The sequence below is a fragment of the Astyanax mexicanus genome, chromosome 19 (genome assembly GCF_023375975.1).
Source record: "Astyanax mexicanus isolate ESR-SI-001 chromosome 19, AstMex3_surface, whole genome shotgun sequence".
NCBI classification, from domain to species: Eukaryota; Metazoa; Chordata; class Actinopteri; order Characiformes; family Acestrorhamphidae; genus Astyanax; species Astyanax mexicanus.
In genome coordinates, this window is record NC_064426.1 from 25321530 (window position 1) to 25334169 (window position 12640).

The 12640-nt window shown below is 37.4% G+C and overlaps 1 protein-coding gene across 1 annotated transcript in view; it reads right to left on the minus strand.

Annotated features, from left to right (window-relative positions):
• Positions 1-12640, minus strand: part of plcd3a (phospholipase C, delta 3a) — a 52088-nt gene that overhangs the window by 1120 nt on the left and 38328 nt on the right. Inside the window, exons 6-14 of the mRNA XM_007234478.4 lie at positions 11640-11841; positions 9516-9660; positions 9256-9408; positions 8014-8187; positions 7017-7173; positions 4952-5068; positions 2903-3081; positions 1485-1620; positions 887-1036 (exon numbers count right to left, since the gene is read on the minus strand). Coding sequence (XP_007234540.3) covers positions 887-1036; positions 1485-1620; positions 2903-3081; positions 4952-5068; positions 7017-7173; positions 8014-8187; positions 9256-9408; positions 9516-9660; positions 11640-11841 — 1413 coding nt within the window. The remainder of the gene's footprint in view (positions 1-886; positions 1037-1484; positions 1621-2902; positions 3082-4951; positions 5069-7016; positions 7174-8013; positions 8188-9255; positions 9409-9515; positions 9661-11639; positions 11842-12640) is intronic.

Consider the following 12640-nt stretch of genomic DNA (forward strand, 5'->3'; position numbering starts at 1 on the left):
GTAAGTGCTCTTTGAAGAGCTCTGTCTTCAGGAGTTTCTTAAAGATAGTGAGAGATTCTCCTGATCTGGTAGTGGAAGGTAGTTAGTTAGAGGTGTTAGGAGAGTAAGTGGCTCTTTGAAAAGCTCTGTCTTCAGGAGTTTCAGTTAATTTATCATTACACACATGGAATTTACATCCCTTGTTTGTCTGCTACACTCTAAGAAATATAAGTACAGATTTGTACTTAAAAGAGTACAAAGCTTGTCGCTGGGGCTGTACCTTATATTGAGGCACAAAAAAGTACCTTTCAGTGAAAGTCCTTTTTTGTACCCATGGTTTTTGTGGCAGTAAAGATCATAAAGATTATAAACATTATCATCAACTAAATATGGCTCAAAAACTTGATGATACAAAATTGTCTGGCTTTCAAATAAAAAATGTGCAATTTAAATATATATTGTTCATTAGTACAGTGATGCAGAATACAGAATGTACCCTTTGGCTGGTTAAATGGTACAAATTTGTACTTATTGCTGTTAGAAATGACTTTGTACTTCAGAGGGAACAAATCTGACCCTGTAAAGACCAATATTGTACCTTTGAGGGTACAATTATAAAGAGTGTACCTTCGAGTACAAAAAAGTACTCATATCGTACCTCTGTTTTTTAGAGTGTATGGACCCAGACCAGACACATCTTTGAGTACCCCTGCCATAGGGATTATTGTAGAATTGGTGCCATATTTTGATTAGAACATCAAAACATATTCTCCAGTCCAGTTTTAGTATCTGTTTCCACTGCAGCCTTATGTTGTATGTCAGAAATGTTTCATAACCTTCTCAAAAGATCAATAACTGGCCTCAGCAAATCAATTAAATATGAACACACGAACAGGAAAACACAAACCTATGCGCAGGCTGGTGAAAGGTATGGTGAACTGTCCGACAAAGTCGTTCTTGCTCTTGTGGTCGTGATCCTCCACCACAAAGCGCACCAGCGCCAGCTCAGGAACCTGCAGCTGGAAGCTTAGTGTGCAGTCCCAGCGTGGGTTAAAACCTGCAGCGATCACACACAAACACACACACACAAATTACACACTTAGCTAAGCAGTGGATCTTTGGGTTGGATGCTAGGATACTATCACTTCATAATAATTTGAGCTGGATCAGAGCAATCTAAGCAGTCGTCAGGCTCAGATCTAGGTAATTCAGTTTTTTCACAAAGATTTGATTGACATTTAAAACAGACTGGGGCTCAATCCCATTCACCCCTTTCCTGTACTAAACGAAAAACAAGTTAAATGAACAGAATTTCTTTCATTCAACTCAACTCAACTCATAATTATCACATATAATTATCACAACCACTAGTTTAGCTTACTAGGAATGGGCATTTTAATTACCTGAAAAAAAATTAAGCTCTTGTTTTAAATCAGTGGTCTGTGTGCAGCTGGGAGAACAAAAAAGAGGATAGTAGACAGTTTATTGAATACAGATGCTTTTACCGTTGTTGTTGATGCGCTGGGTTTTGGAACGAGCTTTATCGATCGCCACTCCATGAATCTCCACCCATACAAGAGGGTCCACAATGGAGTTGGGCTTGTCTGTGTTTATCTTGGGTAACTGCTGAGCAGTGATCACCTGTGCCGGAAACAACATGTTACGTATGTATCTGTTTGAACTTATTTACAGGGATTTTTTACATGGATAATTTCTGCATAATAATATAATCAATGACTGAGATGAAAACAGTCATTGAGAGAGGTTTCCTTTAGACTTTTTGTGTCTTCTAAGTGAGGTTACACTAGAAACATTTGATACCGTATGCTTTTTTAAATTAGCATGTTGCCTGTAATGCATGTACATGGTTACAAATGTGCTGGAATCTTTATTTTAAAAGTATCAGACATACAGGCAATATACAGCTCTGGAAAAAATTAAGAGACCGCTTCAGTTTCTGAATCAGATTCTCTGATTTTGCTATTTATAGGTTTATGTTTGAGTAAAATAAACATTTGTTGTTTTATTTTATAAACTACAGAATTTTTTTTCCCCAAATTTCAAATAAAAACATTATTTAAAGCATTTATTTGCAGAAAATGAGAAATGACGGAAATAACGAAAAGAGCTTTCAGACCTCAAATAATGCAAATAAAACAAGTTCATATTCATAAAGTTTTAAGAGAATAAAAGAAATCAATATTTGGTGGAATAACCCTGTTTTTTTAATCACAGTTTTCATGCATCTTGGCATGTTCTCCTCCACCAGTCTTACACACTGCTTTTGGATAACTTTACACCACTCCTGGTGCAAAAATGCAAGCAGTTCAGCTTCCTCTTGATTATATTCCAGAGGTTTTTAATTTGGTAAAATCAAAGAAACTCATCATTTTTAAGTGGTCTCTTATTTTGTTTCCAGAGCTGCATATTAACCATTTTGTGAAGTAAATATTTAACTCTTATGTCGCTTTTAGAGACATTATACTTTTGAGACTTCTGTAAAATGGGCCAAACACTTAAACATCACTGTGAATAATTCAGTATGTTTCTGTAGAAGATGACTTTTTACATGTTAAGGAGCCACTAAACTTTAAAACATATTTTTTTCATTATTAGCTGAAATGTGTCCATTTAAAGTAATGAAACATAGCAGTACTGCTTTTTTTTTTTTTATAAACAATTTCTAAACTTTTACTGTAGCGCCCTCTCAGGTTCAACTGTGCTATAGGAGAGGATAATGTATTTGTGTACTTTGGTACACAGACATAAACAATATGCAGATTAGACAATCAATTGTGACCTCCAACTGTCTGGATCTCACTGCTATCAGAAGCCCCTTTAATTGTTGAATTAAACAGAAAGAATAATTTAAGGTTAAAGAATGTGAGACTGAGAAATGGAGAGCTGTAGACAGAGTTCTGACCCGTATGGTGAGTTGAGTGGGTATGTGTCCGGGTCCTCCGCCTGTGTTCTCTGGGTTGAAGTTCAGTTCCGGCTGGCACAGAAAGTCTGGTTTCAGCACGTACCCACAGCCACCGTTGGGCAAGAAGCGGCCACGGTTTAGATCCATCTGCTCGCCTGGTGTCTGAAAGTTCAGCGCAACTGAGAAAGAGAGAGACAGAACTGTTACTTCTCCTTTTATACTTATATAGACCTATAGTATGCAAATGAATCACAAATCCAAAACAAAGTTTATAGACTATATGGAAGTGTTGGGACACCCGTTTTTTATTTCTTCGTTCTTTCAAAAACAAATGGATTCTTCTTCTGTTGGAGTAACTGTCTCTCTATTGGCTTACCCTTAGGATCGCATTCAGTAACAAGAGCCTTACTGAGGTCATGCTGTGGTCATAATGTTTGGTGATTATTCACAACTCCAAAAACTAAGGTTTTGGAAGGATTTATATTTCATGTTATTCTGCTCCAGGCAGTACTTCTCTACAGAGGCTAGACAAACTTTGTGTGTGCATCTGCACATCTGTGTGAGTAATGGAAATAATGGGGAAATAAGGGGTGGTCACAAACATTTGTACATTCAGTGTTAAAATCTTATTACATTTGTTATATTATATTTTGTATTTTGCATATAGTATTCTGTTCACTGTCTGCTTGTTTTCTTGTAGGTGCAGGATCCATATTTTAACCCCACCCCAATATTGCTTGCTGCCTTAATTATTGATAGACTTGATTTTGCTGAGATGGCAAAGGACTCTAAAAATTTTCTACAAAGCTTCAGTGACGAGAGGTAACATTATCATTAGTTTGGCTAATGTGGTTTTGTTTGGTTTTGTGTGTTGGTGTCTTTGCTTTAAATACTATTGTAAAGAAAAATGAAAAGATTTAAGTGTGACGACTTAAATGGTCCTGCAGTTATGGTGTACTCTTCACATTAGTTACTTCTGCTGTATATGAGTTAAACTTTAACAGCAGCAACAATAGCAGCTTTCCGGCTATGCACTGTTAGAAAAACAAGTAAATATGTGGTCTAGATTTTAAGACTCTGAGTGCAAGACTTGAGTCCTTCACCAATCAGGGTTACATAAAATGGTACATAAAACATAAAAGATGTCCCATTTTATGCCACAGCAACTTTAAAAAAAAATAAAGGCCATCCATACAATTGTTAAAATGTCATTGACGGTTCTTGATTCCTGGCGGCTTGCTTGTTTTATCTTCTGGACTGTTTGTGAGTTTTCCGACCAAAATAATGACAAAGATATCTATAGGTATTCCTTGAATCTGACCCTCTGACTATGACTGAAAATTGAGGAAATGCCAAAGCTTATACATCTAACAGCCTTTAGAAGTCCTTGCTTACAAAAACATGTAGCAAAATAGCTTCTACTCATGTCTGCGTGTCTGCATCCAAAATCTATATCCTTTCTAAGACAGGAAATGTCTGAGGTTTGTCTGTTTTGTCTGATGTGGAAAAAAGCTTCATAAACACATAAATCGTAAATATACGCGAGGCTCTGAGCGGTCCAGCGGGATCTGTGCTGCCACTATGATCAGGAGATCGCTGGTTTGAATCCTGTTTATGTAGCTTACCATTTGGCTATCAGAACCCTGAGAGAGCACAACTGGTCTTGCTCTCTCTGGGTCGGTAGATAACACTCTCTCACCACATCAGACAAAAACTTCAAAGGGTGATGTCTACAGCACACGGCGTCTGTGAGCTGATGTATCAGAACCGAGTCGCTGCGCTATCCTCCGAACACATTGTGATGCTACTCAGCAATGCTGCACTGGCAGCAGTTTGAAAAGAGGCGGAGTCTGACTTCACATATAGTGGAGGAGGCATGTGCTAGTCTTCACCCTCCTGGTGTTTGGGCATCACTAGTAATAGGAGGAGTCCTAATGAGTAGGTTGGGTAATTGGTCATGTAAATTGGGGAGAAAATGGGAAGAAAAAAATCGGGGGAAAAAGAATCATATACACACACACAGTTTATATATATCCAGGCTTGTCTTACCCATCTGACAGCCTCCGTTCCACATGTCCTGTGGGTCGTAGTTGGATGACTGTAGCCTCTGGCCTGATGGGTAAATCCGGCTCAGCTGTCTACTGTTGTATCTCACAAAGAGCTTTCCTATATGAGGCACAAACATATATAAGAAATATATATAAGAAATTATAATAATTATGCTGACGATTGTTGAAGATTTTCAGCATATTGTTAGGATATCTATATAAAAACATACAAGTTATGAAGTACAACTGCTTTGTACTAAATTTTGGTTATCTGACAATTTTTTACTTCTACTCCTTACATTTTCACACAATCTTCTGAACTTTCTGTTCCTTATATTTAAAAAAATAGTTACTCCTATTTAATTTCAGCTAGTTTGCATTCTGGGTTCTCATTGTTCAATAAAACTCGATTGAGATAAATCTCTCCATCTATATACAGTGAATCTGATTGGGGTTGAATGAGAAGTATAAACTTATACCATTCAGACACCCTATTGGTTTATACGTGATCCAACACACCTGCACATCTCACAGCTTCATGTCACACTCTAGCAAGAACATAGCAGATATATGTATGTCTAGTATAAAGGTGATCCATGCAGAGACTCAAGAGAGCTTGAGCCAAACATCACAACTAAGCTTCATTAATATATTTGCATTGTACTAAAATGCACTCATTTTCTTTGGATATACAGCTCTGGAAACAAATAAGAGACCATTTAAAAACTGAGTTTCTTTGATTTTACGAAATATAATCAAAAGGAAGATGGATGATCACAAGCCATCAAACCAAGCTGAACTGCTTAAATTTGAATATGAACTGCTTGAGTGGCATAAAGTTATCCAAAAGCAGTGTATAAAACTGGTGGAGGAAAACATGCCAAGATTAATTCATTCACGATTAAAAAAACAGGGTTATTCCACCAAATACTGATTTTTGAACTCTTAAAACTTTATGAATATGAACTTGTTTTCTTAGAACTATTTGAGGTCTGAAAGTTCTGCATCTTTTTTGATATTTCAGCCATTTCTCATTTTCTGCAAATAAACGCTCTAAATAACAATATTTTGGTCTCTTAATTTTTTTCCAGCACTGTATATGTGGCTGAAACAGATAGCCTAGTGCATCCCAATTTTTTTTAATTTAAGCAATTTTAATATAACATTGGAGTAATTATGGCTTTTTTAAAAATTTGTTTTTGGGAGGAGGGGCAGTGCACTATAGGCTCCTATGCTGTGGCCTAAGCTTTTGACCTTAATGACATTTCTTTCCATTAGGCCTACATTACTTTTACTTTTATACTTTACGTAACTTTACATTTTTGCTTAAATTTAAAGCTTGAGTTGATACTTCTACAGAAGCATTTTTAAACCCTAGTATCTATACTTCTACTTAATAAGTAATGAATGTGAATACTTTTGACACCTTTCATTGCAGTGTGTGGAGGTCTCTGATTGACCACAAGGGGGAGCATTAGTTTAAAAAGTGGATGGTGAGGCGCAATCTGGGAGACAATTGAAAGTACAGTATATATGTCTGGACCAATCACAATCCCTTTCCTTTGTGAAACTGCTGTATTTTTGGTTGTTTCTTGTTATACAATACCTAAGCTGAATGGCTGTTGAAATAATACAGAGTAGTGCCAGAACATTATGTTTCTACACTTACATTTTAAGCTCCAAAGTAACACTTTGTTCTATAATTACAGACTCTAATATGTTTTTCTGCATACTTTATTATTATCCATCAGGATCTCACAGGATAGACCACAGAGCAGGTGCTATTTGGGTGGTGGATTATTCTCAGCACTGCAGGGCCGCTGGCTGGGTGGTGTTTGCATGATGTGCTTGCATACGTGGATCAGACACAGCAGTGCTGCTGGAGTTTTTAAACACCTTACTGTCCCGTCACCATAGGACTGAGAATAGTCCACCAATCAGATATATCCAGCCAACAGTGACCACTGATGAAGGACCAGATTAGTTTTCCTCAAAATCTACATTATTTTATTCTGTTGCAGACTAACTTAGGTGGGTCTCAGTAGAGGTCATGATGATGATCTCACCTGAGTCTTTGATGTGTTTAAGAGCTTCATTCTCAGAGAAGGAGGACATCTCACTGGGGGGCTTCTGATTGGCTGCATCAAACCCACTGAACGACACACTGCTGCAGTACACCACCAGATCTGACAGCTCCGGGCTTATCTTAGATGAGCTTAATGGCTAAACAGAGACAATGCAAAAACAACAAACACAGGTTTTTGGAAAAATGTAATTATCCACTGTGTCTTCTTAAATCAAATGTAAATCAAATGTATTAAACAAAGGAATTGCCATCGCCTTGTTGAAATAAGGGCCTCTGCTGGTTAGTAAAGGCTTTTTAAAAAAATTGCATTCAGCATTCAGCATTTGTTAGGTCAGGTCTGGATCTGGCTCCACAGCCAATGCAAAGAGGGCTTTAATCCTCAGTTCTGAGGAGCATGGTGACTATTGGCTTATTTTTCTTTTTCTTTGATTTGACCTAATTGAAAACTTATGGAGTATATTCAAGAGGACGATAACAAGCCATCTAACCAAGCTGAACTGCTTGAATTTTTGCACCAGGTGTGGCATAAAGTTATCCAAAAGCAGTGTGTAAGACTGGTGGAGGAGAACATGCCAGGCTGCATGAAAACTGTGAATAAAAAACAGGGTTATTCCACCAAATATTGATGTCTGAACATTTAAAACTTTATGAATATGAACTTGTTTCTTTGCATTATTTGAGGTCTGAAAGCTTTGCATCATTTTTGTCATTTCAGCCATTTCTCATTTTCTGCAAATAAATGCTCTAAATGACAATATTTTTATTTGCAATTTGGAAGAAATGTTCTGGCCCTCGCTTATGTTTTTTTCGCTGAATGCAATCAAATCCTTACAGCACTGCCCCAACATCTAGCAAAAAATCTGGCCTGAACAGTAGAAAAAGTTACTCCAATAAAGGCAGGAGTTATTTTTTAAACATTACATTTAGGAAGAAACCATGACTGATAACTTGACTACAGTGTGACCAGCAGGACTCACTTTCCCAGGATCCTTTTTGTTGGGGCTCTTGGTCCCACCACCTGTCTCGTCATCTGAGCTGGAGGAGAAGCTGGCAGAGCTGCTTGTTGTTCCCAGTGGACCAAAGCTGTTAGTCTTTCCTATTTGACCAGCGCTCAGCTTCTTCCCCTTCACCAGTATCCTCCCTTTCAGCTCCTGCAGAGGGAAAAATGGGGTCTTTAGGTAACATCTAAGCATCATGCTAAGGGACACGTAAGAGGGTGGACCATTCCATTCACATAGAAAGAAAGGGTAGTTATGGTTATTTACATTTTATTAATAAAATAAAAAATGTGAAAAATAATAAAAACATGTAAACTGTCTTCTATATTTAGAATTTGTTTGGTTTGGTTTCAGATAAAAAAGAATTAATTTTAGTGCATCCCTACCAAGAACACTCTTATCTATATTAAAAAAAAAAAATAAGTGAACAATGAAGTTTGAACTTTAGACATTTAGATAAAAGACATTTATCAGCCAATCAAACAGTAGTTGAGCCCTGCACAATGCACTGGAAAAATAAAAGTCTGCAAACTGAAGTAAAGCATAACACATTTTTTCCTGTTTATTTTACTGTTTGAAAATACTTATATAAAAAATATCTTATTTATGTAACATAAAACATAGAACATATAAAAGTTATACAGAATAAAAAGATATTAAACAAATACACTGAATTGCTATGGACATAAAAAAGGCAAATAATACATATTAATTTTATTTATTTATTAACTGAATCTTTATTTTTAGGTGCATTGCATACATTACATATTTTCTAATGCCTGGAACATATTTTAAGGTCTGAAAGAGTTAAAAAAAAAAAACAATTAATTATGCAGTGCCATATCTTTCCACTAGATGTCAGTAATTCTCATTATTATCAATCTATACCAACACCATGAAAAGAGAATTACATACTTAACTAGTTAAAGTTTTACTGTTATTTAAGAGTGAGTATGCTTTTTATACCTATGGAAAATAGGTATATGAGTGGACAGAACGAACCTTTATTATTTAACTTTAACCCCAACACTTTAAAATCAACCATAATTCTGTTTATATTCAAATAATCCTAATTTATTCAGATACTTTTTTTAGTAATGTCATATCGAATGAAAGTGATAAAAATATGCATTTCACTATATGTGTGAACAGACCAGCAGACATAGAGAAAGAAAGATAAAAAAGAGAGAAAGAGAATGGCGAATTTGTGTGCTATGTAACCTCAGGTGAAGGCAGCTGTGTGAGTGGCTGGTCACTGAGAGGTTTGGTGAGGAGTTTGGGGCCCAGGATGGAGCGAAGGTGCTGCGCCATGACCGCCTGCTGCTCTACACTACAGTGATTCTCCAGAGACAGGATCAGAGGATACGGAGACACCTACAGAGAGAGAGAGAGAGACAGAAGACATTTTGTTTTATTTAATTTCTATTGTTGAAAGTATAAAGCCAGACGTCTGTTGTGTGTGTGCATGAGTGTATTCTCACTTTGAAGGCATACTGAGCGATGGTCTCGATCACCTCCTTGAAGAGGACTTTCGAGGTGAGTGTGTGTCCATGGTAGATCATAGGTTCTCCCTTATCACCATCCCAGCAGTCCAGCTCCACACACCGGCAGCCCTGATTCAGAGCCCTGAACACACACAAGTGACCATTCCTGGAGTCAGCTTCAGATTACTTAACAACTTTATGTAATATGATGAAAGTGTGTGAAGGATTACAGTTTGTACAGTGCAAATGTGGCAGCTTGTAAGCTTCCATGCTGTTAAATTTGTACATTTATGGTGAGCAAAAATATAGCTGAGAATGCTATTTTTGCTAATTATGGCTAATTATGTAGAACAGTAGATCACAGTAGATTTCCATGCCTATCACTAGTGATGCTCCAAGGCTAACACATACTTCCTCCGATACATGTGAAGTCAGCTACTGCTTCTTTTCGAGCTGCTGCTGTAGAGCATTGCCGAGTAGCATTACAGCACGCTCAGAGGAAAGCGCAGCGACTCGGTTCCGATACATCAGCCCACAGACGCCTTGTGTTGCGGACATCACCGTAGGAGTGATGTGGGGAGAGAGCGCCATCTACCCACCCGGAGGGAGCAGGGCCAATTTTGCTCCCTCTGAACACCGACAACAGCTGATGGCAAAGCTGCATGAGCGGGGGTTCGAACCTGCGACCTCCCGCTCATCGTGGCAGTGCTTTAGACCGCTGGACCACTTTTTGATTATTTAACTATACTGCTGCTGACCATGTGCATCCCTTAATGACCACATACATCAAAGCAAATGTCTTTTAAAATGGTTTCACAGGGTTCATACACATTTTAACCAAAAGACTTCCATGATTTTTATGACTTTACCATGCCTTCAAGGCAAAATTTCATGACCATACGATTTTAAAACATCCGTGCAGACATGGACAATAAAACAAAACAAATAACTAAAACTATAATCAAAATTGATTATAGTTTGTCTAAAATGAATCAGATAAAATTTTGACACACAATCTTCAATAATAAAATGTGTCAGAACCTGATTGTGTATGCTTAAATTACTGAATTAACTCTGAGCTGTTGTATTTGTTACCTAAAAATAGATTTTCTCCATCGATAAACTGAAACACTAAGATTTGTGGAGTAAATTTTCATGACTTTTCCAAAACTTTCTGAGTGTTTTTATTTTTTTAATTTTCAAATTGCATTACTTTTTTTTTCGTTTTTTCATGACCGTACAAACCCTGTTTAATAAATGTCATAATGAGTTCAGTGTTCTTCAGTCACCTTCCCACAAATATTGTGTTATAATAGGAGATTTCCAACAAGGAGTTCCTAACATGCCAATATGGCCAATATGGAGCAGAATTGCTAAGGAATGCTTTCAACATTTTGTGGCATCCATGGACTGGAACTATATAATTTTTTTGAGATTAATCCTTGTTCTGTTTGGGATCTGGTGGCGGTCAGGTTTGAGTATGGAGTCCTTGTGGCGATTACCTCAGTCCTGCCTTTGTTGTTGAGCTGCAAACTACCCAAGTACTTGGGGCGCCATTAACTTACGACAGTCAGTCGCCCCTAGTAGTTATGCGAGGGATACTAACAGCTTAGTTATATGTGCAGAACATCCTCCTGCCACAAGTGCTGCTTCTCAAGCAGGGCTTCTAATTGCCATTCTTTAGAATGCCAATTTTTAGAGACTCCGTGACACTTTTTCATTCCGGCAACTCTGGCCACACCATGGACAGACTCTCAGCTATGGTCAACTGGTGTTCACTGTCTATTGTGTTCAACTGCACTACCTCCATTCTCCATTACGCACACACACTAAAGACTGTACTTTTACACTGTACATTCTATTTTTTATTTTATTGTATTTATATTTATCGTTATATTTTATCCTTTTGTAACACAAAACTTCCTTTTGTGTATTATACCTTCTGCAGGATGTCTAGAATTTCCCCTCGGGGAACAATAAAGTATCTATCTATCTATCTACCTATCTATCTTAGCAGGATAATGTTTCTGTCGCTGCTGTCTCTGGTAACTTGTTCTACAGTGATGCTGAAAGTTTGTAGGGTGTGTGGGTGGTGTGTGTTTGTGTGAGGTATATAGGTACCTGATGTAAGGCTCAGTGCTGCTGTCGCTGGTGACCTGGTCTTTAGTGAGGTAGGTGTTGTGAGACGAGGAGATGTAGTAATGGGCGAGTGGACGGGTCATGTCCTGATGCACTCGGGTGTGATCCGGGTTGAATATGTCGTTCTCTCGAGACAGCATGTACATAGTGAAGCCGTTCTGAGTCATGAACAGGTTCTTCTGGGCTGAACGAGACAAACAGGAATATTATTTTTTTTTGCCAAAAATCCATTCTCTCCATTCTCCCAACTGAGTAGATCAGAACAAAATGATACACTGAATTTTATACTTCATGCCTTTTGGAGATTAGTTTATTTTATATATACTTAACGACTGGCAGTAAATTAAATTCTAACCATGGGTAACATATTTGTTAAATATTTGTATGTAAGTATGTGAGTGCATACTAGGGGTGTCACGATTTTTATCGAAATCGATCGAAATTATGTCATGGTCTCGAGCATCAAAGTCAAAAAGATGATCGACAAACCCTCCCTCTAAGCTACGCAAGCACACGCGCATGCTACGCAAATGGCGCAGCACACGCCGCGGACATTGTGACTGCTCAAAGAGCAGCCCTTTCTCCAGAGAATGTGGACATTCTCATCTTCTTAAAGAAAAACTTGAAAATATAAAAATAACAGTTGTTTTGTCTAGCCTCAAATATGTTAATAGTTTTGGTACCTTAAGGAGCATCTTTCTCTCAGATAAAGTTAATAATATATCTTTATTAAAGAAAAAAACTTGTCATTCTCAGGGACCGAGATTATTTTTCATGTTTAAATGTTATAGTAGGATAGAGTTCAGTTTGTTAAGGCTCTAATTGTTCTATTATTTTGTACATGACTGTTCCTGTATTTTTTATTATTTATTTTATGTTGCACAATTGCTGTTTTAATAGTGCACACTGCTGCTACCAAAAAAAGCCACTAGATGGCATTGCATATATATATAAAAAAAAACTGGCATAGGCCTCTCTGCTGT